General features: G+C 49.8%; 1 protein-coding gene across 1 annotated transcript in view; it reads left to right on the top strand.

The window, feature by feature from the left end:
• The window catches only part of farp2 (FERM, RhoGEF and pleckstrin domain protein 2), a 228,832-nt gene that overhangs the window by 168,805 nt on the left and 33,304 nt on the right, over window positions 1-26,723 (top strand). The window contains 9 exon segments of the mRNA XM_038816227.1: window positions 2,592-2,776; window positions 4,403-4,492; window positions 5,038-5,171; window positions 10,369-10,450; window positions 11,896-12,133; window positions 16,495-16,625; window positions 17,800-17,868; window positions 20,854-20,943; window positions 25,934-25,954. Of these exon segments, the coding sequence (XP_038672155.1) occupies window positions 2,592-2,776; window positions 4,403-4,492; window positions 5,038-5,171; window positions 10,369-10,450; window positions 11,896-12,133; window positions 16,495-16,625; window positions 17,800-17,868; window positions 20,854-20,943; window positions 25,934-25,954 (1,040 nt within the window).

The raw sequence follows: 26,723 nt of genomic DNA, 5'->3' as shown, positions 1-26,723 counted from the left end.
TGGCAGCCCCCCTCTCAGTGCCGGCACACACGGATGTGCCTCTCCATGTGCTACCTCCACCCTCTCCCTCATCAACCATGGCACCTGTAACCCAATTTTTAAAAGCACAAGTAAACCTCGCTGTTGGGAATTCCCACCGGTGGAGAATCGCGGAGGCCCCGGAGAATACCGCTCATGATATGCCAGCAGCGTTTACTGTATGTGCGGAGTGGAACACATTGCTGCTGATGTCAAGGCACCGGAGAATTGTGATATGCCGCGAAACTGGCACCCACCATGATTTCGGCGTCAAAACTGATTCTCCGCTCAATCATGTTTACTGATTCCGGTGTTGGCCGATGGAGAATCCCGTTCGTTTTCTTGTCATTGAATCGTTCACGCCAAATCACCGAAAAGTCTAATCGTAGTTTGGTTGTTGAGAAAAGACATTTTGTCGAAACTTTTGATCTCGCACTCATCAACTTTATATTGGGGGAGAAGAGAATGCGGTTTGTTTGGCAAGTGGACTCAGATTGGTGGAGGTGTTGCCATGGAGAACGCCTCCACCAATCAGAGTCTATTTGCCTCTCACTCAGCACCCTCTTCTCAGATAGTATATAAATTGTTGTTTCCCCTGACATTGGTATTCTTGCAAATGTCCTGACAAGCGCAAGATGAAAAACTTTGACAAAATGTCTTTTCTCAGCAATGGAAAAGTTTATGTTGAAAATCGTGTTTTTGGTAACTAAAACTTCTAGTCTTCGAATGAATTTTTGAAGAATGTCAAAAATTACCTTCACAATAACAGTAATTAACTTATATTTGCGATTTTTGATGCCTTCATTGTAGTTTACACTTGAAAGTTTCAGATTCTTCCACAATTCTGAGACTGTACTTGGTACTCTTGTACTCTGTTGAAGGCGAGCCTGACAGTCAGAGCATTTGCAATGTGTAGTTTCCCCGGAAGCACCAGTAACCAAATGATAGAATAGCTCTCTCTATCTTTATTTATCTTTTTTAATAAAACCTCTTGAAACAAAAGTTTAAGTGAAAAATCCAGATGATTTATTCGGGTAATGTTTATACTGAGCTGATTTGAAATAGAATGGCTGTGTATGAGATTAAAGAAATACGTGGAATATACATTTATTGTCATACATTTTGTGTTTTACACTTAAAGCACATTAAACTGAGTGGGATTATCCAGTATATTCATTTTTTATCAGTTTTCGAAGCAAACAAAAGTGATCTAATTACCTCCCCAATGCTGAATGAAACAAAACAGTTTAATGATAATGGAAACCTTTCAGAGAGAGAGATAGACAGTTACGCATAACATGAGAGCACCAGATAGAACATACAGTGTAGAAGGAGGCCATTCGGCCATCGAGTCTGCACCGACCCACTTAAGCCCTCACTTCCACCCTATCGCCATAACCCAATAACCCCTCCTAACCTTTTTGGTCACTAAGGGCAATTTAGCATGGTCAATCCATCTAATCTGCACGTCTTTGGCCTGTGGGAGGAAACCGGAGCACCCGGAGGAAACCCACGCAGACACGGGGAGTACGTGCAGACTCCGCACAGACAGTGACCCAGCAGGGAATCGATCATGGTAAGACAGGGAGAGAGACTTTTCTGTAACACCGTGAGACTCTGCATGCTCGACATGCAGTTTCTCTGAGGTCTGACCAATTCAGAGTGCATGTGTGGACATCATTCATGGAATGAAGATTATTGGCTAGGTGACGTCTCTTGCCCCACTGATTGGAACTGCCACAGGGTAAACCAAAGTAAAAGACTATCACAGCTATCGATGCACTGGGCAGGATACAGAAAGAGCAACAAGTACAATTACAGGGAAGAAGCGGTGGCCTCAGCTTTCCACAGCCTTGGAAGGAAGCGTTACAGTGGCTATGGTTAATTGGGGCTATCATTATTAAAGCGGGAGATGGGGACAACAAAAACAATTAGTCACAGATGAAGTTAGAGCAAATAAAATGAGTGTAACAGTCTACCAGGCAAGGTAGCAGAGGCAAATCATTGGAAGTGTTCAAAAACAGTTGGATAGGAGGATGAATACTAGAGCGAAGTGATGGGAAAACAGCCTTTCCAAAGCAATTACTTCGCTTATTGTCACGAGTAGGCTTCAAATGAAGTTACTGTGAAAAGCCCCTAGTTGCCACATTCCGGCGCCTGCTCAGGGAGGCTATTACGGGAATCGAACCGTGCTGCTGGCCTGCTTGGTCTGCTTTCAAAGCCAGCGATTTAGCCCTGTGCTAAACAGCCCCCCCAAAGCAATTACTTGATGTGCCGAAGTAAGCCCTCCTTGGTAGAAATGGCAATCATGAGCTTTCCTGAAGTCAAGAGAGGTCTGCTGCAGATCCCTTTGCCACTCCCATGAAATTCTAAAGTTAAATCTTAATATTAACAATACATTTGCAATCCAAGAAAAGCCTCACTCTCCAAAGTTTGACTAAGGCACCTTCCTATTTTACCAGCTGATATCTTCACACCTCACCCAGCCCATCCTCCCCATTCAGATTTATTTTTGTTACGGAGATGTCTCTTGGATTATATTTTTTTGTATTTCTGCTTTGTATCTGTTTCAGGTAGTTTAGCCGACAGCCTGCAGCTGTCTCCCCCTGCCATGAGGAGTCCTTTGAATATGCTGCTTCCTGGGTCCCAGATGTCTAATCTGAATTTGACCCCTCAGCCTCTGTCACCACTGCAGAGCCCAATTCTCAGCGATGCAGGAAGCACCAGGATGGATGATGAAGAAGAAGACCGGCGGAAGGTGCGGAACTGGGTTATTGTTTGAAGGACATTTAGTGATCCAGGACTTTGTTATTTATTACTTTTCTGAGCAAGAACTCTGCTCCAGGCAAAATTTTGAATTTGTCAAGCAAAGACTTAGCTGTTAAGTTTTGAAACCCCTCTCCTCCCCTGTAGCCAGTAGCCAACTGGTGTGCCTGTTTGACACTATCACAGACACTGTTTCTCCCACTACTTTATGCTGGATGTTAATTAGCAACTTGAGTTAATTAGCTTTTGAGTCAGAACCCTAAGTGCAGGATATGGGCATCAAATCTAGGCTGACACGCCTGGGCATCTTTTATTGAGGCATTAATCTGAGGCCCTGCCTGCTCCCTCCAGTGGGTGTAAAGGATCCAATGGCACCATTTCGAAGAAGAGCTGTGGAGAGTGTCCAATGGCTTGACCAACATTCGTTCCTCGATCTACATTGCTAAACGGATTCTGTTGTCATGATCAGGATGTTGTTTGTGGGATCTTGCTGTGCTCATACGGGCTGCTCGGTTTCCTACGTTATAACAGTAACTGCACGTCAAATGTATATAATTGGCCGTAAAGCACTTCGGGCTGTCCTGAAGGCGTGGAAGAAGCTATAGAAATGCAAGTCTTTTTCTTTTTTCCCCCCATCTTTCCGAACTCCTTTGTACAGAATAATACTGTTCTTTTGTTTTGCGCCTTCTCTCTTTTCCTGACTCTTGGTCACACACTTGATCATCACAGTCAGCTACCATCTGATATCTCACGAAAGGCTCCATTCCCCATGCCTGAGTGCCAGCCTGAACCATCCTCCATCTGATAGCCATGTCCAATGGCAACTGGCTGCCATTTTGTTGTCTCCCCCTGTCCCCAAGGAGATAGATGCCACCTGTGTGTGAGGCACTGACCACTGCCTGGCATAACACATACCTGGGAACAAATCAGAAACCACATTCATGGTGGCTTAGCATCATACCAGAGAACAATGCTTTTATAAGAGCATAAGAAATAGGATTATTATCGATTTTTAGATTGGTTTAAAAATATAAGTACTTAAAAATTGTTTATTTCTATTGGGAATCTCTGAACTCCTTGAAGTGCTGGTTGATTCTGAAGCCCAGCCCCCAATTTTATGCATTTGGTCATTTCTTTGCCTTTTTCGGGCTACCCATTGGGGTGTTTTGATGTGAGAGGAGGGATAAGAAAAGTCATACTACCCGCTCTGTAAAAAAAAATGTAGGTGGTGCTTAAGTACAGATTAACCAGGATCTAATTGAATGGTGAAACAGGTTCAAAAGCTGAATGGTGCATCCCATTTCCCTTGTCAAAGATGGATGCTTCCTTCAGAAATGATTGAGGGCAGGAGAGAATAAACCTCTGGTCTGATTTTCCCGTCTCTTTTGTTTGGTCAAAACAACGAGGTGGCAGGATCTCTACTCGGTTGCTCCTGCACCCGCTCCTACTTCCAACAGGCATTTTGAATGGCGGAGAATGTTGCACTTTGCCCACATCCCAATTCGAGCATTTCTGCCATGAGTTGAGGGTTGGTTGTGATTGTATGGGATTGCCCAATTGGTTTGAAGATGACTTCCGGTGATGATGGTTTAATGTCTGCTTTTTTTCTCTTCCACAGCGTTACCCAGCTGACAAGGCCTACTTCATCGCAAAGGAAATCCTGACCACAGAGAGGACCTATCTGAAGGATTTGGAAGTCATCACTGTGGTAAGGGGCATCCTATGCTTTCCCTTTCAATTTGGAAATTTTAAAAGTATTTTTCTACTTACACTATTGTTCACTCCAGCTCAGTGAATAACACTTGGCACCCTGAGCCAGAAGGTGGTCGACTCAAGTCCCACTTCAGATGCTAAGCACATAGTCCAGGAAGACTCTCCCGAGGGAGTGCTGCACTGTTGGAGGTGCTGCCTTGTGGATGAGATCCTAAACCAAGGCTCCTTCTCATGTGCGTGGGTTTCCTCCGGGTGCTCCGGTTTCCTCCCACAGTCCAAAGATGTGCAGGCTAGGTGGATTGGCCATGATAAATTGCCCTTAGTGTCCAAAATTGCCCTTGGTGTTAGGTGGGGTTACTGGGTTATGGAGATAGGGTGGAAGTGTGGGCTTGGTCGGGTGTTCTTTTGAAGAGCCGGTGCAGACTCGATGGGCCGAATGGCCTCCTGCACTGTAAATTCTATGAAAAACAGATGCTTTACTCGGGATGTTCTCTTGCATGAATGGAGTTATATTACTATAAATTTTTCTTTCTCTCCTAGTGGTTCCGTAGTGCTGTAATTAAAGAGAACGCAATGCCAGACGGACTAATGACTTTATTGTTTTCCAATATTGACCCCATTTATGAGTTTCATCGTGGATTTCTGAAAGAGATTGAACAGCGGCTAGCTCTTTGGTGAGTTCATTTGTCTTTTTTGCTAGGATTCATCCTGCAGTAGAGATGTCCCTGAATGTTTGTGGGTCATATGTCAATGCTGTCTAATAACCACATCACAAAACAGACAGTTTTTAAATCATGTACAACTGTGATGAATGTAGGAATTTCATATGTATTGTATTGTATTTGGTGCAGTTAGGGTTAAAAGCCTGGGTTAGTGTGTGTATGGGTGCTGCAGTCATGGTGTAGTAAGGGTTAAAAGCCTGGGTTAGTGTGTATATGGGTGCTGCAGTCATGGTGTAGTAAGGGTTAAAAGCCTGGGTTAGTGTGTATATGACTACTGCAGTAGTGTTTTACAAAATCCTGGTTTAAAAGGCAACTATGTTTTTGGGAGCCAGAGGTGCAATTAGCATCCTAAAAACTTGGGCTAATGGATTTTTGTTTGGATTAATAAATTTTTCTGTGGAACAGTTAATTAGATACATTGGGCGGAATTCACCGTTGACTGACGGCGATATCGTAATCGGCGATCGGGCGGAGAACCCTTTCCAACGGCCAAATTGAGGGTGGCGGTGGTTTGATGCTGGTTTTCTATCCTCTACCCTCTCCGAAATAGCGTTGTCGTGCACCGCACAGCGTTGGAACGGGTTAGCGCGCCACCTGAAGGCCCTCCCCCAATGCTTCGCCCCCAGTGGGCTGAGTGTGGTCTCAGCGGTTGGGAACCCGACATGGTGGCTGCGGACTGTGTCCAGCACCGCCACATTCGGCCTGGAGCCATGCTGCTGGCCAGGAGGGACTTCCAAGGGGGGCTGGGAGTACTGGTGGGGGGTGGCCAAGGGGGCAGTATTTGGCAGGTTGGGTCCGCGCACGGCCGGCGCCATGTTTTATGGCACGACTGCTGCAGGTTGTCGCCGTGCGCATACGCAGCCGCGGACCCGGCCATTCTCCAGCCATGTTTGTCTTGGGAGCCAGGAGTTTCACCCGGCCAGCCCCTCACTGGTCGCAGGATCGTCGTAAAACATGCCGTTCCACGCCGGAGTCGGCACTTAGCCTCCAAATCGGTGAATCCAGCCCATTGTGTTTCAGCTTGGTAAGATGACGTAATTAATGGGAGAATCTAGAGTACCAGGCATTTTGCAGAAAAGCAGTTCAGTTGAGTTTTAGATTAGGATGTCAGCAGGAGACAAGCATCCTTACTTGAGAAAGGACGTACTGGCACTGGAGGGTGTGCAGAGGAGATTCACGAGGTTAATCCCAGAGCTGAAGGGGTTGGATTACGAGGAGAGGTTGAGTAGACTGGGACTGTACTCGTTGGAATTTAGAAGGATGAGGGGGGATCTTATAGAAACATTTAAAATTATGAAGGGAATAGATAGGATAGATGCGGGCAGGTTGTTTCCACTGGCGGGTAACAGCAGAACTAGGGGGCATAGCCTCAAAATAAGGGGAAGTAGATTTAGGACTGAGTTTAGGAGGAACTTCTTCACCCAAAGGGTTGTGAATCTATGGAATTCCTTGCCCAGTGAAGCAGTTGAGGCTCCTTCATTACATGTTGTTAAGGTAAAGATAGATAGTTTTTTGAAGAATAAAGGGATTAAGGGTTATGATGTTCAGGCCGGAAAGTGGAGCTGAGTCCACAAAAGATCAGCCATGATCTAATTGAATGGCGGAGCAGGCTCGAGGGGCCAGATGGCCTACTCCTGCTCCTAGTTCTTATGTTCTTATGTACTCTCACTGTAGTTCATTTGAAGATGTGACTGGGGACAGAGCAGAAGCAGATTTCCCTGTGAACAGAGAAGGCAGTTTTAACAGTGAGTTGAGACAGACAGGCGTTTGAAGTTGATTCTGACATCAAGCTATGAAGACAGTTTCTGAAAGCTTGAGCTGGAGATCCTGCAATGTTCTGACAGTATTCAGGTCCATCTCTTAAATCATTCTCAAAGAACATCTCTTAAGCAAAAATAGCTGGGTCTGCCAACTATATTTAAAAGTGGATTGAGAGCTCAGGTAGTTTTGTTGTTTGAGTGGGAATAAAGATAGAGTTAAGGGTTTGGGGGCACTGTATTGATTTGCATTGTGTAAAGGGTAATTGTAAGCTGTATTCTTGTGTGCTGTTAAGATATTTTAATACTGTGTTAGTAATAAAGTTTGTTTTGATATACCATATCCCTATTTTGTGTGAAATCACGCCTGGAACTAGATATTCTTTTCTCACAGTCTTGCAAAATCAAAATTAAATGTTGGGAGTTTCTGTCCAGTATCTTAGCCACTGTTGGGGTCTGGTCTGGGATCTTAATACAACTTCATCACTTACCTGTTGAGAAATGTCCGAGAGTACTTCAATTTCCAACATTGTACACAAACTAATTTTATGCCTTTGCGTACAACACGCTTATTTGAGAAGCAGATATTTTTAATGGTTCTTTTATTTATATTGATACGGAAGCCAGTTTAACTGAGTTGGCTGGACAGCTGGTTCGTGGTGCAGAGCAAGGCCAGCAGCGCTGGTTCAATCCTCGTACGGGCAGATTATTCATGAAGGCCCCATATTCTCAACCTTGCTGCTCCCCTGAGATGTGGTGATCTTATTCAATGAAAATCCTGGCCAGGAGCTATGTCTAGTGGCCTGGCATTGATGAGGACATTGACCTGGTGGCCCAGTGCTGCCTTGTGTGTCAGGCCCATTGGAAGCTTCCCGCAGCAGTGCCTTTGCATCCATTGGAGTAGCCTAGATGTCCCTAGCCTCGCGTTCATGCGGATTTCTCTAGCCTGCTTTTGAGCTCCATGTATCCCATTTTGGTGGATGCGCATTCGGAGTGGCTCGAGGTCCACAAAATAACAATAGGGGCGGCATGGTGGCACATTGGTTAGCACTGCTGCCTCATAGCGCCAGAGACCCAGGTTCAATTCAGACTTCAGGTGACTGTCTGGAGTTTACACGTTCTTTCCGTGTCTGCGTGGGTTTCCTTTTTTAAAATAAATTTGGAGTACCCAATTATTTTTTTCCATTAAGGGGCAATTTAGCATGGCCAATCCACCTAACCTTTACATCTTTGGACTGTGGGAGGAACCCGGAGGAAACCCTCGCAGACAAGGGGAGAACGTGCAGAGTCCACACAGACAGTGACCCAAGCCGGGAATCGAACCTGAGACCTTGGCGCTGTAAAGCAACTGTGCTAGCCACTGTGCTACCGTGCAGTCCTTGGTGGATTGGCTGTGCTTAATTGCCCCTAGGTAAGGTTATTGGATAGGGTGCGGGATTGTGCCTCAGTAGGGTGCTCATTCAGAGGGCTGGTGCAGACTCGATGGGGCAAAGGGGCTGTTTAGCACACTGGGCTAAATCGCTGGCTTTGAAAGCAGACCAAGGTAGGCCAGCAGCACGGTTCGATTCCCGTAACAGCCTTCCCGAACAGGCGCCGGAATGTGGCGACTAAGGGCTTTTTACAGTAACTTCATTGAAGCCTACTCGTGACAATAAGCGATTTTCATTTTTCATTTCATTTTCAAATGGTCTCCTCCTGCACTCTAGGGATTCTATGATTCTATGAAATCCCCACCAGTCAGCTCTTCCCCCCTCAAAGGGGAAAGCAGCCTATGGTCATCTGTGACCGCGGCAACTTATATTGATACAGGAAATGTCTTTGGGGAGGCCTCCATAAGTTTTATCTATTGCTTTCACAAAGATACTGTGTTGTTAGAACAGTATCACAAAAAGCTAATTACTGGCATGTTAGAAAGGTCCAAATTATAGTCTAGTTGCCGGGAGGCACTGCTTCGGTCCACTAGAAATAGAAAGCGTGATGATGTCACTGATAACCCAATCAACCTAAAGCGACTATTTGATTCTCTCCCATGACTACTTTTGAAGAACCTTTTGAAGAATGAAGAATGCTCTTCTCCAAAATCTGAGGAGGCCAGAGGGTCTTGAGAATGGTAGTTTGTAAATTGTTATACGGACGGCATGGTGCACAGTGGTTAGCACTGCTGCCTCACACTCCGGAGTCACAGTTTCATTTCCGGCCTTGGGTGACTGTGTGGAGTTTGCACGTTCTCCCCGTGTCTGCGTGGGTTTCCTCCGGATACTCCGGTTTCCTCCCACTGTCCAAAGAAGTGCAGGCTAGGTGGATTGGCCATGCTAAATTGTCCATAAGGTTAGCTGGTGTTACTGGGTTCTGGGGATAGGGTGGAAGCGTGGGCTTCGGGTGTTCTTTCCAAGAGCCGGTGCAGACTCAGTGGGCCAAATAGCCTCCTTCTGGACTGTAAATTCTATGATTCCATGATAAGCGACCATTTAATTCCGAGATAATAGTGATTTGTGTCTCAAGGATAGCTGATCAGCATTTTTACCTGGATACAAGGTCTCTGTGATTCATGTTACGATGGAGATGGGAGTTAGAAGAAGAAAATATTTCTAAGATATCCCTAGAAACCCCAACCACTGGCAGTTTGGCAGAATCTCAGAGAATCGCTACAGTGCAGAAGGAGGTAATTTGGCCCACTGAGTTTGCACCGACACCCGGAATAAGCACCCTATCTGGGCCCACTCTCCCACCCTATCCCTGTAACCCCGCTTAATCTTTGGACGCGAAAGAGCAATTTGTCATTGGCAACCCACCTAATCTACACATCTTTGGACTGTGGGAGGAAACCAGAGCACCCAGAGTAATCCCATGCAGCCACGGGGAGATTCTTCAAACTCCTCACCCAAGGTCAGAATTGAACTCGGGTCCCTGGTGCTGTGTGGCAGCAGTACTAACCAGTGTGCAACCATGTGGTAATCTTGGAGAACATTTATGCCGCAAGTGAAGTACCACCAATTTAAATCCTACGTCTGGACTCCTCCGAGGAGTTCCTCTCTGCTTCTCTCTGATCTGAGGCCAGGCTCGTCCAGGCATGATTTCAGATTTTACATTATAACTGGTGTCAAATGAAACCAGGTCAAACAACACTTTGGTTATAGATAATATGGAGCTTTTGCTGAAGAAAGATATTTTATCCAGTAGCAGCTGTATTCTGTACAGGATGGTTTAATCCAAGGTTCACTGTACTCAAAAAGTGAGGATTTAATCCAAGAGCCATGGAATTTTATTTTGAGAAGATAGTTTAATCCAGGAATCGCTGAATACTCTACAGGGAGGGGATTTCATTGAGAGAGGGATCTCTCAATGACCTCATCCTCTGCATGTGGCTTTTATCATGTATGTTTGCTTTTCAGGGAAGGACGATCCAATGCACATGTGAAAGGAGATTATCAGAGAATCGGTGATGTCATGCTTCGTAACATGTGTGTCCTGAAGGTATGTACAACAACGCGATTTTCTGTTTTTGCACAGTTAGCTGTGCTGCAACGAGAGACTGACTTGTGGCAGTCAGCCCTTCCCACCAGCCTCAGCGGAACTTCGCTACCTTTACTCCTGTCTCCTTACCACGAAGGCACTGACGTGTCCTTAGTGCCAGAGTGACAATCTACCCTCACTCAGTGTTCACATCTGTGTGAGCTGCTGTTTTAACAACACACATATGTCCGCGCTCTCGAGTCACCGACACAGACATTGGGGACAATTTTTCACATGAATAGCGGGAGAGCTCCTAAATAGAATTAGCGGCTAGCGCCGAGCTGATCAAAATGTTCCCGGCCTGCGGCACTGGACACAATCTGATTCACATCCTCACTGCGCGTGAACCAGATTTGCATATTTAAATGCGCAATTCCAGGTTTTAGCCCGAAGCCCCCCGCTCCTGGGATTTTCCACCCCTTTCGACACAAAGCCGATGGGAATTGCTACTGGTCTCCATCTACCGAGACCAGGCGTGATGACCATGCTGGGGGCTCAGAGGCATTGGAACCCCCAGGTGGTTGGGAACAGGGTGGGGCAGTGCCCTGGCACTAGCACCGTGGCAGTGCGAACCTGATACTACCAGCCTGCCACTGCCAAGGTAGCAGATTGGCAATGCCAGGTTGGCACAAAGGGACATGGCTATTAAAGGGTGGATGGGGCGGGGGAACCTGAAAAGGGGGGGGGGGGGGGGTGTTGATCACTTGGTCGGGGAGGGAACCTGATGCCTGTAGGGTTGTCTGGAGATAGTGACACCCTTCTGTCTTCACCACCTGCTGCCTTGGTAAAGCGGGCACCATAATCAAAGTTCCCTCCCATCCGGGTTATTCTCTCTTCCAACCTCTTCCATCGGGCAAGAGATACAAATGTTTGAGAACACGTCACTAGCAGGTTCAAAACAGCTTCTTCCCCGCTTTTACCAGACTCCTGAATGATCCTCTTATGGACTGAACTAATCTCTCCAGCATCTTCTCTACTGCGTAGTACTACACTCAGTGTGCTTCACCCGATGCCTGTGTCTATGTATTTACATTGTATATTCATGCATGTCCTATGTTGTCTCATGTATGGAAAGATCTATCTGAACTGTACACAGAACAAGACTTTTCACTGTACCTCGGTACACGTGACAATAAATCAAATCCAAATCCTTTAAAAATGGCACCCTGATCTCCGAGGAGCCGGTCTAGCCAGCGTCTTTGGGCTCTGCACATTTATTTCCTGGTAGTGTACTTCCTGAGCAGCCAGAATAGCTCTGGACGTCAAGCTGCTTACTCCACCCTGTCAGTGTTGTGCGTGGTGAAAGGTTTAAACTTACCATCACTAAGAAGTAGGTGGATGTATCATACCCTTTTGCACAACTAAAATTACCTTCGCTTACAAGCTCTCAATGTTTTTAACCTCAGGAGTTTGCCAGCTTCCTACAGAAACATGATGAGGTTCTAACAGAACTGGAGAAGGCCACCAAGCAATCAAAGAAACTAGAGAGCGTTTACAAAGAGTTTGAGCTGCAGAAGGTTTGTTACCTCCCCCTGAACACATTCCTGCTGAAGCCTATCCAGAGGCTGATGCACTACAAACTCATCCTGGAGAGACTGTGCAAGCACTATCACCCTGACCATCGAGATTACAGAGACTGTAGGGGTAAGTCAGTGTCATCGGCAATACTATACACGCACCATGGTCAGACACCTGAGTCCAGAGATCAGTATCGGTGTGACATATATATCACAGACGGGGAATCCCCCATATAATTAGACATTATATTGGTGGCCCATAAAGGAAGTAACCTGCATGAGCATGCATGAAGATTAATTTGTTCATCTTGCACCCGTGTTAGTAGGAAAGCTGATTCTTTCATTACCTGCGGTTTGTATGGGTGTGCCCCGTCTTGGGGCTAGACTGGTGCAGAAGAGGGAATGAAAGAACCAGGAAGCCTTTAGGATAGTGAACTTGGGCTGCAGCTTTCCCCAGGTCTGAGGCTTAATGGCACCGTGGAAGTCATATCTACAGTCTGTGGGCTGAGGCCTGCTGGGGCGAGTGTTTTTGCGATACAATACCAACCAGATCTCGATAACCGAATAGCCTTGAGTTGAACTGCCCAGAGGCTAAGAGGAATTGGATGATTTGGTCCAATTCTACAACAGTATAGATCAGGCTTGTCCAACCTTTTCACTCGGCGGGGTCACATTTGCAAATCTTTCACTCGGGGGGGCGATGAACAAATTTCCGAAAGATAAGTTTTGACACAACAATTAACTTATTTTTTTTAAAGTTTAGATTTTAAAGAAAGAAACAGTTGCTGAACAAATGTAAAACAATGTCACAGCAATACATTGTTGAGTTAAAAAAGAGTAAGCAATAAGAATGATCAGAATGTTGGGCGGGTTCAGTGTATGTGGGTTGGGATTTGTGGGTGTGTGCATGTGTATGTATTATGTGGTGGTGAGAATGAGTGAGAAAACTGGGACTGGACGTACAGCAGACTGACACTCAACCCCACCCACTCACTCACTCACACCCCCAAACAGTTCCTCAACCCCAGATGTACGAGGCAAGTTTTTTCCACAGCGGGTAGTGGGTGCCTGGAACACTCTGCCGGAGGAGGTGGTGGAAGCAGGGACGATAGTGACGTTTAAGGGGCATTTTGACAAATACATGAATAGGATGGGAATAGAGGGATATACACCCCGGAAGTTAGAAGATTTAAATTTAGATGGGCAGCATGGTCGGTGCAGGCTTGGAGGGCCGAAGGGCCTGTTCCTGTGCTGTACTTTTCTTTGTTTTGTTCTTTGTTCACTCAGCCCCTCACTCACTCCCTCTCACCCTTTCAGTCCCTCACTCGCAGTCACTCACCCAACTCACTCCCAGACACCCACTCAGTCATCGTCTCATCCCCATTCCTGCCAAAAAGGCAAAACTTCAACGTCAACCGCAAATATGTCCGCGCTGGCCGTCAGGGCATTGCTTCCTCAGCCCCGACGTACACATCACCCAAGCTCCGGCCCCACCATTGCTTGATTCCCAGAGCTCTGGCACCATCTTTCCTGGTTCCCAGAGCTTCAGTCCCAGTGTACCTGGCTCCCTGGGCTCCAGCCCCAGTATACCTGACTCAGTGGGCTCCAGCCCCACCGTGCCTGGCTCAGTACCTGGCTCAATGGCTTCAGCCCCGGTATACCTGGCTCAATGGCTTCAGCCCCAGTATACTTGGCTCAATGGGCTCCAGCCCCAGCATACTTGGCTCAATGGGCTCCAGCCCCAGCATACCTGGCTCAATGGGCTCCAGCCCCAGCATACCTGGCTCAATGGGCTCCAGCCCCAGCATACTTGGCTCAATGGGCTCCAGCCCCAGCATACTTGGCTCAATGGGCTCCAGCCCCAGCATACTTGGCTCAATGGGCTCCAGCCCCACCGTATCTGGCTCAATGGGCTCCAGCCCCACCGTATCTGGCTCAATGGGCTCCAGCCCCACTGTATTTGGCTCAATGGGCTCCAGCCCCACTGTACCTGACTGCTGGGCCCTGGTCCCACCGTACCTGGTTGGCCGTGCTCCAGACCTGCTGTAACTGCCTCCCCGGGCTACAGTCCTAACGTACCTGACTCCCGGGCTCCAGTCCCACCGTACCAGATTCCCTGGGCCCCAGTCCTGACGTACCTGATACCCTGGAATCCAGTCCTGCCATACCTGATTCCCGGGCTCCAGTCCCACTATGCCTCTGGTTTCCGGTGCTCCGGTTCCTCCCATAGTCGGATTGATCATGCTAAAATGCCCTTGGTGTCCTAGATACGTGGGTTTGAGTAGGGTGCTCTTTGTGAGGGCCGGTGCAGACTCGATGGGCCAAATGGCCTCCTTCTGCACTGTAAATTCAATGATCTATAATGCCTGACTCCCCGGGCTCCAGTCCCACCGTACCTGACTCCCCGAGCTCCAGTCCCGCCGTACCTGACTCCCCGGGCCCAGTCCTACTGCACCTGACTCCCCGGGCCCAGTCCTACTGCACCTGACTCCTCGGGCCCAATCTTGCCTTACCTGACTCCCCGGGCCCCAATCCCACCGTACCTGACTCCCCAGGCCCAGTCCTGCTGTACCTGACTCCCCGGGCCCCAGTCCCACCGTACTTGACTCCCCGGGCCCCAGTCCCACCGTACTTGACTCCCCGGGCCCCAGTCCCACCGTACCGGACTCCCCAGGCCGAGTCCTGCTGTACTTGACTCCCCGGGCCCCAGTCCCACCGTACTTGACTCCCCGGGCCCCAGTCCCACCGTACTTGACTCCCCGGGCCCCAGTCCCACCGTACCGGACTCCCCAGGCCGAGTCCTGCTGTACCTGACTCCCCGGGCCCCAGTCCCACCGTACCTGACTCCCCAGGCCCCGTCCTGCTGCACCTGACTCCCCGGGCCCCAGTCCCACCGTACCTGACTCACCAGGCCCGCCGTACCTGACTCCCCGGGCCCCAGTCCCACCGTACCTGACTCCCCGGGCCCCAGTCCCACTGTACCTGACTCCCCAGTCCTGCTGCACCTGACTCCCCGGGCCCCAGTCTCACTGTACCTGACTCCCCAGTCCTGTTGCACCTGACTCCCCGGGCCCCAGTCTCACCGTACCTGACTCCCCAGGCCCAGTCCTGCTGTACCTGACTCCCTAGGCCCCAGGCCCGCCGTACCTGTCTCCCTGGACCCCAGTCCCACCGTACCTGACTCCCTGGACCCCAGTCCCGCCGTACTTGACTCCCCGGGCCCCAGTCCCACCGTACCTGACTCCCCGGACCCCAGTCCTGCTGTACCTGACTCCCCAGGCCCCAGTCCCACAGTACCTGACTCTCCAGGCCCAGTCCTGCTGTACCTGACTCCCCGGGCCCCAGTCCTGCTGTACCTGACTCCCCAGGCCCAGTCCCACTGTACCTGACTCTCCAGGCCCAGTCCTGCTGTACCTGACTCTCCAGGCCCAGTCCTGCTGTACCTGACTCCCCAGGCCCAGTCCTGCTGTACCTGACTCCCCAGGCCCAGTCCTGCTGTACCTGACTCCCCAGGCCCCTGTCTTGCCGTACCCGCTGAAGCTTCCTTTTCTCATCCACCAGCCTTCAGCGCACTGTTCACTGCTCCACCATTCAGAGACTTTTCTTCTCCCTTATTTCCAATCCCTTATTGAAGTCAGCCTATCAGCAGCAAACATGGGAGAGAAACAGCCTGTGATTGGAGGAGCAGCTCTAAGCAGAACCTTGCATTGAAACCCAGCTGGTTGGCAGGAATTTTTCAGACTGCCTCCAGAGGTCGGTTTAGCTCACATGGCTAGACAGCTGGTTTGTGATGCAGAGGCCAGCAACTCGGGATCAGTTCTTGTACTGGCCGAGGTTATTCATGAAGACCCCGCCTTCTCAACCTTGTCCCTCGCCTGAGGTGTGGTGAACCTCAGGTTAAATCACCACCAGTCAGCTCTCCCGCTCAAAGGGAGGAGCAGCCTATGGTTACCTGGGACTATGGTGACTTTACCTTACCTTTTCCCGAAGGGGTCTTCGCCGGCCACATCCAGCACATGGGCTGTATCTTAGGCAAACCTGGTTGAATCAACAAATGTCAATCCTAGCAGTGGTGTGTAGTGTGTATTGAATCTGTCTGATGAGATCCCCTATCCTGTCACTGTCTGCAGCGGTCAGTTATTGATTCCTGTGGTATATATCAGATGTGGGCTTAGTCACAGGCTGCTACAGTCTGTTAGGTGGATTGGTCAAGCTGAATTGCCCACTGGTGTCCAAGGATGTGCAGCTTAGGTGGATTGACCATGATCATTGTGTGATTTTACAGGGATGGGTTGAGGGGGGGGGGGGGGGGGGGGGGGGGGGGGGGGGAGCCGAGATAGGGTGCTCTTTCAGGGGGTCAGTGCAGACTCGATGGACTGAATGGCCTCCTCCTTCACTGCAGGGATTCTATGGATTCTTCTCCTGTGATACATTAGACATGGGTTTAGTGACTGTTTCACAGATCTTGCTGTTGATTTCCATGTGCAGATGCCCTGAAGGAGGTCAGAGACATGAGTGCTCACCTTCACAGCAGTTTAATCAGGCTGGAGCATTTTCAGAAGCTCACAGAGCTGCAGCGTGACCTGATTGGCATTGAGAATTTGATTCTGCCAGGAAGGGTAAGTCCAGGAAATGTGGAGTGCTCACCTTTCCTTTCCTTTTTTTTTCTGATTCGTGGCATGCATTAAAATCAAGCAACTTTGCTCTTTGCCTGGCTGGTGTTTGACTAGTTGCACTATCATGAGATGGCCTTCTGTTGTAGGTTGACAGGGTGCTGCAGAACATTCTATTGTCACTGGGAGGCGGTGGTGTAGTGGTATTGTCGATGGACTAGTAATCCAGAGACCCAGGAAATGCTCTGGGGACCTGGGTTCAAATCCCAGCAGGGCAGCTGACCATCAAATTTAATAAAAATCTGGAATTAGATCACCATGAAACCATTGTCATAAAAACCTATCTGGTTCATTAATGTCCTATAGGGAAGGAAACCTGCCATCCTTACCCAGTCTGACCTACATGTGAGTCCTGATCCACGGCTGGTTGACTCTTCCATGCCCTCAGAAATGGGCAATAAATGCTGACCCAAAAGCCAGCGACGCCCATGTCCAAAAATCGAACAAAACAAACCTGCCAATGTTGAGTGTTGCTGCTATTGATTTGCCCATGGCCCAAGTGAGCTGGTTTCTCTCAGCTCTTCGACTACAGAACAATAAACTCAGATTTTCTGTGTAACAGCCAGTTTTTTTTCAAGTGTACTATTGTCATTTACGATCGACAGAAGCAATTGGCACATAACTGGGTCCCACGAACAACAGTATGAAAATGTGCAGATAATCTGTTCTTTGTGATGTTGATTGAGGATAAATAAGGGTTAGGGCAGCAGGACGAATCCCACACCTGCAGCCCTCTCCCACCGCCTCTGCTCTTTTTCACACTAGTCCCATCTGGTCTCTTTTGTCCACTAAAGTTTAATGTCTCACCTGAAGGATGGGACCTCTAACACTGCCGCTTTCCCTCTGCACTGCATTAGGGTGTCAGCCTAAACTTTGTGCTCAAGTCTCTGGAGTGGAGCTTGAACTCTTGGCTACCTTCGATGTGAGGGAGTCTGGTTGATACCGAGGAATTGAGATTGAAATCGGATGGACCCTACCCCGTTTGGATGTTCATATCTCTGGATTAGATGGGAGGTGATAATCGGGCTTAGCTATGATGCCTTTCACAATCATTACTCATGTAGAAAATGGGCTCATTGGGTAATATAACTGTCAGTTCTTCTATTTCTCGTACGTTCAGGATTTCATTCGGGAAGGCTGTCTCTATAAACTTACCAAAAAAGGGCTGCAGCAGAGGATGTTTTTCCTGGTGAGTGTTGGCACTATATAAATAACTGTTAATATAATGAACTGCCGGTCCCTCATCACTGATTCTCCTCTTAGTAATGCCCTCTGAAAGACCTTAACACTCACTATGGTTCCTTTCTATTTACAGCTCTTTGTTTCCCTCTTGCGTAGCCCTTTGTATTTCCACATATATTATGTACTCTTGCATCAGTCATTGTCAGTTCATCTGTATGTGTATACTTCTGAAACACGTCCATACTCTGCAGAGTTGGTTATTAATTCCACTGTATATTATGGTGATTATTTTCTATGCGTTTGATCCCTTATTGTCCATATTTAACATTTACGTTCCACACAACCTTGTCCTCACCACTTATTCTGCTATATATAAAGGTAACCATATTTCAATTTGAAGACATATTCCAGTTTGAATGGAATATTTTTACTTGACAGAATGTTTTTGTTTGAAGACAGGATTGTTTGAAGTGGTGGGAGCAGTGATTCAGTGTGGAGCGGGGGATCGGTGTGGAGCGGGGGATCGGTGTGGAGCGGGGGATCGGTGTGGAGCGGGGGATCGGTGTGGAGCGGGGGATCGGTGTGGAGCGGGGGATCGGTGTGGAGCGGGGATCGGTGTGGAGCGGGGGATCGGTGTGGAGCGGGGGATCGGTGTGGAGGGGGGGATCGGTGCGGAGGGGGGGATCGGTGCGGAGGGGGGGATCGGTGCGGAGGGGGGGATCGGTGCGGAGGGGGGGATCGGTGCGGAGGGGGGGATCGGTGCGGAGGGGGGGATCGGTGCGGAGGGGGGGATCGGTGCGGAGGGGGGGATCGGTGCGGAGGGGGGGATCGGTGCGGAGGGGGGGATCGGTGCGGAGGGGGGGGATCGGTGCGGAGGGGGGGATCGGTGAGGAGGGGGGGATCGGTGAGGAGGGGGGGGATCGGTGCGGAGGGGGGGATCGGTGCGGAGGGGGGGATCGGTGCGGAGGGGGGGATCGGTGCGGAGGGGGGGATCGGTGCGGAGGGGGGGATCGGTGCGGGGGGGGGGATCGGTGCGGAGGGGGGGATCGGTGCGGAGGGGGGGATCGGTGCGGAGGGGGAATCGGTGCGGAGGGGGGGATCGGTGCGGAGGGGGGGATCGGTGCGGAGGGGGGGATCGGTGAGGAGCGGGGGATCGGTGAGGAGCGGGGGATCGGTGCGGAGCGGGGGATCGGTGCGGAGCGGGGGATCGGTGCGGAGCGGGGGTCCGGTGCGGAGCGGGGGTCCGGTGCGGAGCGGGGGTCCGGTGCGGAGGGGGGGATCGGTGCGGAGGGGGGGATCGGTGCGGAGGGGGGGATCGGTGCGGAGGGGGGGATCGGTGCGGAGGGGGGGATCGGTGCGGAGGGGGGGATCGGTGCGGAGGGGGGGATCGGTGCGGAGCGGGGGATCGGTGCGGAGCGGGGGATCGGTGCGGAGGGGGGGATCGGTGCGGAGCGGGGGATCGGTGCGGAGCGGGGGATCGGTGCGGAGCGGGGGATCGGTGCGGAGCGGGGGTCCGGTGCGGAGCGGTGGGAGCAGTGATTCGGTGTGGATCGGCGCGGAGCGGGGTATCGGCGCGGAGCGGTGGATCGGCGTGGAGCGGTGGATCGTTGTGGAACGGGGGATCGGTGCGGAGCGGGGGATCGGTGCGGAGCGGGTCATGGGAGTGTCCATTTAAGAAAGGTTTTTGTCTTAAGACATGGCTTTAGCGATGTCAATTTATGGGTGGAGCTGTGCTGTGGCTCTGTGAGCTGTTTTACTTTCGCTTTCAATTTTGACTGCTGTGGACTACAGACAGAGAAAATAAGTGCTTTGGCAGAAAGTGCATTCCATATTGCAACGACTTGTGTAACTAAAAGGTTTCCTTATGTTGCCTCTCGTGTTATTGGCAATCAGCTAAATCTATATTGTTTAGTTACTGTCCCTCCAAAGATGTACAGGTTAGGTGGATTGGCCATGCTAAATTGCTCGTAGATCACTTTACAAGTGGGGGATTGGGCCCAGGTAGAGTGCTCTTTCAGATGGTCGGTGCAGACTTGATGGGCCGAATGGATGGGCACTAGGGATTCTGATCATGATTTTGAATTCCTCCAACAAACCTCTGCTCTAAGAAGAACAATCCCAGTTTATCTCATCTCCCCACGTAACTGAAGCCCCTCATGCCTGGTACCATTCTAGGAGGCCTCTTCTATACTCCTTCCAAGGCCTTGACAGTCCTTCCAAAAACGTGGTGTTCACAACTGAAAAAAACTCCAGCTGAGGCCGAACCAATGGTTTATAAAAGTTTGGCATAACTTCTCTCCATTTGTGCCCTACTCCAGTAATAAAACCAACAGACTGATGCGCTTTTTTGACAACTTTCTCAACTCGTTCTGCCACCTCCAAAGATTTTGTACATACACCCCAGTTATTCCAATCTCTGGAAAATTGTGCTATTTAGTTCATATTGCTTCTCCTCATTCTTCTTAGCAAAATGCATCACTTCACATTTCTCTGTATTTGATATCATCTGCCACGTGTCTGCCCATTTCACCAACCTATGTCCTCTGGAGGTCTAATGTTATTTGAGTTTTGAACACTTGTGTGACAAGCACTGGTCATTAGTGAAGTAAAGTCGTCATGGATGACCATAGGCTGCTTTCCCCTTTGAGGGGAAGAGCTGACTGGTGGTGATTTAATGTGAGGATCCCCACACTTCAGGCAGGGGGCAGGATTGCGAAGGCGAGGCCTTCGTGAAAAATCTCAGCCGTTACGGGATTTGAACCTGCGCTGCTGGCCTTGCCCTGCATCACAGACCAGCTGTCCAGCCAACTGAGCTAAACCAACCTAGTGCTTTGAAGTGTGGGGATCCTCACATTAAATCACCACCAGTGCTTTGTTCAGTTTGGCATATCCCAGTTTGATGGAATCGTCCAATTTCATAGCTTGATCAGTTATTTTTTTTCTAAATGGTGAGCTACGTTGTTTGACTCATTGAGTTTGTCATCTCTTCTAGTTTTCTGATATGCTGTTGTACACCAGCAAAGGAGTGACGGCCAGCAACCAATTTAAAGTACATGGGCAGCTACCACTGTACGGAATGATAGTAAGTACACAGAGCATCGCAGAGGTTTTATTAGATTAATCTCTGCTCGTAATTACTTGTTCAGCAACTTTGTTGTAAGGGTAATGGAAATATTTAGAAAGTCGTATGATATGTAGAATGTTAAAAGTCCTTTCTAAATCGAGCTATTAGGAATTGCCCACAGGAACCACCAGTCTGTGTTACCTATTGTTTGTGTCTGTGAAGGTTTTGACTGTGTTGTACTAAATATTGTAGGTAACAGATGAGGAACATATCAGCCATGATCGAATGGCGGAGCAAACTCGATGAGCCGAAGGGACTAATTCTGCTCCTATAATTTATGAATTTATAAATATCCATGTCTGAGCCTGTCTGCCTTTTATTCGGAAATCTAGGTTAATTACTGTGCCATAAGGTGCATCACATCCAACAACATTGGCTCGTGCATGATAGAAGACAAATTAAATCAAGAAAAAGGATTAGGTGACAGTGAGTACAGGTTATAAAAGCCTGCATGCAGGTAGAGTGATAGAACAGGATGTCTCAGTGCCACAATTTCGACATCTTTAAACAAATCTTAGAGGAAATGATGGGGATGCAGGAAGGAAAGAAACATGGAATGCCATGTGTTAAGATCCCGGACCAGACCCTAACATCTGTTAGGATACTGGACAAGAACTTCAAACACTATTTTTTAATTTATGAGACTGTAAAGAAAGGATACTTTGCTCCAGAAGTGATTCCACTGACAATATGTTATATTAAAACAAACTTTATTAACACAGGATTAAACTACATTAATATCACAGGAAATAGCTAACCATTAATAGTTAAACAATTATTAACAAAAGAAGGCAACACTGATACCTTGGGCGGGATTCTCCGGTCGCCGACGCCAAAATCGTGTTTGGCGATGGGCCGGACAATCCCTGTTCACGACAGCATCAGGACTATGTACTGACAGCCTCAGGGCATTGCCTGAGCCCCACTCAACGATGCTCTACCCATGACCAACCGAGTTTCCGATGGCATGGGTCTCTCACGGTCTCATCCGTCAGGAACTCAATGTGACAGCTGCGGACTCGGTGGGGGGGGGGGGGGGGGAACTGTCAGGAGCTGGGGGTACTGTTGGTGGGTGGTCCGGGGCTTGCAAGCCGGCCAAAGTTAGGGTGGCACTATTTTGCAGGCCGGGCCCGCGAGCGGACCGCGCCATGTTGCATGGCACGGCCGCTGCAGGCCGCCACCGTGCGCATGCATGGCCACGGACCCAGAAATTCTCTGGGTCGTATCGGCAGCTAGAGCCGTGTGCTCTATGCTGCCTTGATGCTAGCCCCCAGCCAAATGGAGGATCGGTGGCCTTTTTACGCCATTTGTTCTGTTGTAAAACGCCACCGTTCCCACGCTGGCGTGGGAACATAGCCTCAAAATCAGTGAATCCAGTCCCCTGTCTATCTCCAATCAAGCAAAACCTATCGCAGGTCAAAAGCCACTTGTAAATAAAGTTAGCAATCACAGGGATACTTGCTGAACACTTGAATAGAGATTTCTTGGAAATACTTCTTGAAGAGAGAGAGATCCTGTCACGAAATAGCCTTCAGATTCCTTGTCTGTGTCAGACTACTGCTTAATCTGACAGCTTTTTGCAAAAGCTACTGCTCAACCCAAAGCTCCCAGCAAAACTAAAAGCTAAACTGCCTGCTACAAACGTGGCTCCTCCCATTAATTACAACATATTTTATATTTTTATATTTCTTTGTTGCTGCAAAGAGAAAAGGTATGGAGGTGCCCACAATCTGGATTCTGGCAAAGCACAGAGAGGTTTATTAAGGCTGTTGCTCATATAATCAAGATGGTAATCTGCAATGCGTGACACTGAGGCCAGCATGGCTAGGGTGTTGACCGCAGTGGAGAACCTGCAGCAAGACATCAGCAGCATTCGTGTAGGTGTCCAAGGCGTTCCTCAGTCAGTGACAATCATGTCTGAGGGCCTCGGCAGCATATCCGAGTCGCTGGACGACGTGTCCCTGACGCAGGTGGACCTTAACGAAACGCTCTGGAGCACGTCCCAGTCGCTGAGGGATGTGTCCCAATCTCAGGTCGAACTTGCCGGGGTGCTGTGGAGCATATCCCAGTCTGAGGTGGGCATCGCTGAGGCGCTCCAGAGCATGTTCCAGTCATTGAGGACTGTGTCCTGCAGGCAGGTGGATATTGGCGAGGTACTGGATTGCATGGCCTGCTCACAGAAGGGCATCGCTGATGGCAGCGAAACCATAGCGTAGACATTGGAGGGCTGGCAGAACCAGATGATGCAGGGGCATCCGGAGCTCAATCCAGCTGCCCCTCCATCCCGGGATGATTCCCAGGCTCTACCGGCACCAACTAGAAGGAGGGAGTTACGGATCTGGATGCCGACCCGGAGCCTCCCTATGGGTTGGCGATGGACCACCAGCACCCCTGAGTGTCTATCCCCTGCTCCCCGACAACCATGCATCGTGGAATCAGCATCCGGAACATGGTGGCATGGCAGGACAAGTGCCGCCGGCAAGTGGGCTGGGGCATCCTGGCCCCAGGGCCCTCAGTGCATCAAAGGCTACAAGACACTGTAATAGCAGGCTGCTCCCACTGCTGATATGCATCCTGGAGCACACCTAGACATAGAGGTAGAGCATAGGAGGCTAAGCACCTAGAGGGTACTGGAGTGGAGGGGGGTAAATCTGCTGAGGGAAGGGTGGGTCGTGGGGATGGCACCATCTGGGGCTAGAAACAGTTGGGGTCACAATTGTACAGCAGTAAAACACATCCCCCCCCCCCCCCCCCCCCCAAGGCATACCACATGGAGGTGATGGGGTGAGTGCACAGATAGCAGACAGGCAAGGGTCAGACTGTGGCAAACATTAAGGAGCACCGGAGCTCAGCTCACAGTGCTTCGCCCTCCTGCCTTTGACATGGACCCACTGAAAGTACCGACATAAACCCATCACCCTGGAGTGAAATGAAATGAAAATCGCTTATTGTCACGAGTAGGCTTCAAATGAAGTTACTATGAAAAGCCCCTAGCCGCCACATTCCGGCACCTGTTTGGGGAGGCTGGTACGGGAATTGAATTGTGCTGCTGGCCTGCCTTGGTCTGCTTTCAAAGCCAGCGATTTAGCTCTGTGCTAAACCAGCCCCCCGGGAGGGTGGAACAGGGCGATTGGGGCGTTTGGGGGGAGGGGGGACAGGGACAGAGGAGGAGGTGGCGCTGGTGGTGGAAGAAAAGGTGAGGCAGGCCGGGTGGGGTCATGGGCGTGATGGGACGGTGGGTGGGAAGGAGGGGGGGGGGAGGGGATGATGAGGGTGGTGGGGTTGAGATGACGGACCAAGCCACGTCCTAAGTGAAGGGGGCGAGGATGTCGCCTGTCCTCCATCCTCCCGCTGGTCCTGCGGGTCCCCCCTGGGCTCGACGTTCAGCCCTCCTCGTCCGGTGCCTCTGCGTCCTCCTTGGTGAAGACATGTTTCCCCTTCTCCTCCTCCACCTCCAGCACATCGCCCCGCTATTATGCCAGGTTATGGAGGGCACAGCACACCTCCTGGGGTGAACTGCAGTGCACCACCAGAGCAGTTGAGGCATCGGAACTGCAGTTTAAGCAGTCTGATGCACCGCTCAGTGACAGCATGGATGCTAGGCATAACTCTAACCTGCGACGTGTCACGCATACCATCGGGAGTTGTGAAGTGCTCACATTAATAGGATTCCCAATTCCCTGTTGGCAAAGACTTCATCTGTGTGCCCGCCCGTTGGTGGAGGTAATGGGTGATTGGTGAGACAGATAGGCAGTAGCCGGAGCTGCCCTGGTTATGGGCACAGACGATCCAGGGGGTAACATGCTGGACCTGTGGGTGCTGCCCCCCCCCCCCCCCCCCCCCCCCCCCCCGGGCCAACGATGGCAGCCCACCCTCTCTGACTGAGGTCGTCCCCCTCTGGTGGCTCTCACTCCCCTCCTCCCCCAACCTGTCTCCCCATGGGGGTCTCCCTCCCAAGCTCTGGGCCAGCAACCCTAGTGTCCCCGGGCTAACTGCCCGGGATCGAAGATGGCTACTCACCTCCTCGGATTCCCACAGCAGCCATTCCGTCAGCTTCACATTTTTAAAAGGGTGGACGAATCGGCACTCTTGTGACCACTTGCTGGGGAGGTGGTTAAATCACGGGAGGCCACGGTAGCATGGTGGTTAGCATCAATGCTTCACAGCTCCAGGGTCCCAGGTCCCAGGTTCGATTCCCGGCTGGGTCACTGTCTGTGTGGAGTCTGCACGTCCTCCCCGTGTGTGCGTGGGTTTCCTCCGGGTGCTCCGGTTTCCTCCCACAGTCCAAAGATGTGCGGGTTAGGTGGATTGGCCATGCTAAATTGCCCGTAGTGTAAGGTTAATGGGGGGATTGTTGGGTTACGGGTATGTGGGTTTAAGTAGGGTGATCATTGCTCGGCACAACATCGAGGGCCAAAGGGCCTGTTCTGTGCTGTACTGTTCTATGTTCTAAGATCGGGGGTGGTTCCCTTTAATTGTACGGAGAATGGCATTAATTGGTGATTATTGGTTTCTTGCCACATTGCGGCGGAAACCTCATCTTGCCAACAGAAGTGTGCCGGTTAGATTGCAAACCAGTTGGCGCCTGGCACGGCGCGGGAGGTGGCCCCTCCCGCGATTTAACATCTGCATCTCGCTCGAGCGAGAGCATAACACCCGGTAGATCTCGCCCTCTATAAATATCTGGAGGAGAGAAAATACAAGGATTTAGGAAAAGTGGGTGGGGGCGGGAAACGCCACACACACTCAATGGGCCAAATGGCCTCCTCCTCTGCTGTACTTTGCACGATTCTAGAAACCAAGGATAAAAACCACTTAAACCAGCAGCAAATGTGAACGTTTAGCTCATCCTCAATGCTAGTCTTTAGTAGCAGGGGTTAATTGTGCAGCAGTCTCTTCTTGCTGGTGTACATTATATTTTCTTTCTTTGTATTTGCACCATTGCCAGCTGATAGTGCTGGAGCCCCCGGTGAGTATTGCCTTCCGAGGATGTTCTGTGAGAGTGGAATCCCTTTGCTTCTCTCAGCAACTGTTGAATGAAGCAACAGCTGCTCAGTGTAAATCGTGCTTGTACTTAGGACCTTTGTGCACAGTGCCTGCAGATTTAGAAGCTCTTTGGATGTGTTGCGAATGAAAGGCAAAAATATATGTTTTCAACCTCTCTTTGCCCTTACATTCTTAGTTTTGACAGATTGCTCTGTAACCTTGTTGTATTGCTCCATTATTTGATCTCCCTCTTTGCTTTCTTTCTTTACCCTACACCCTCCCAACATTACTGAATTGGAACCTTTCATAAATGTTGCTCTTAATCCTCCTAGTTGGTGTCTCACTTTGCTGCTTGCTCTTATCCCTGTTGATTTGGTTTCTGCCCTCGCCATTTTACTTTTAGCCAGCTGAACCAATGTCAGCGTTCATCTTCTTTTCCATAATGCTACTGAAGTAATCTTTATCTTGTTCCTAAGCTTGTAAAATGACTCATCCATGGCCAAAGTAGCATGACTAAACACTTCCAAGCCTCCTCTTGTAGGTAATGTAGAGTCAGCACCCACCACACCAGTCAGTAATGTAGTAATGTATTCCAAAAGCTCACGACGTTCAGGGAGAACTTCCCAACATCTAGTCCGTTCCTATTCTGGTATAGTTTAAAATAGTGTCCCATTATCCTCCCCAATCTGTTAAACTGGGACAATCTATCAATAGGACGCTATCCAGTCCTTTAAGTATTTTATAGACCTTGA

The sequence above is a fragment of the Scyliorhinus canicula genome, chromosome 13 (assembly GCF_902713615.1).
Source record: "Scyliorhinus canicula chromosome 13, sScyCan1.1, whole genome shotgun sequence".
Lineage (NCBI taxonomy): Eukaryota > Metazoa > Chordata > Chondrichthyes > Carcharhiniformes > Scyliorhinidae > Scyliorhinus > Scyliorhinus canicula.
This window is presented reverse-complemented; position numbering and strand designations above follow the sequence as displayed.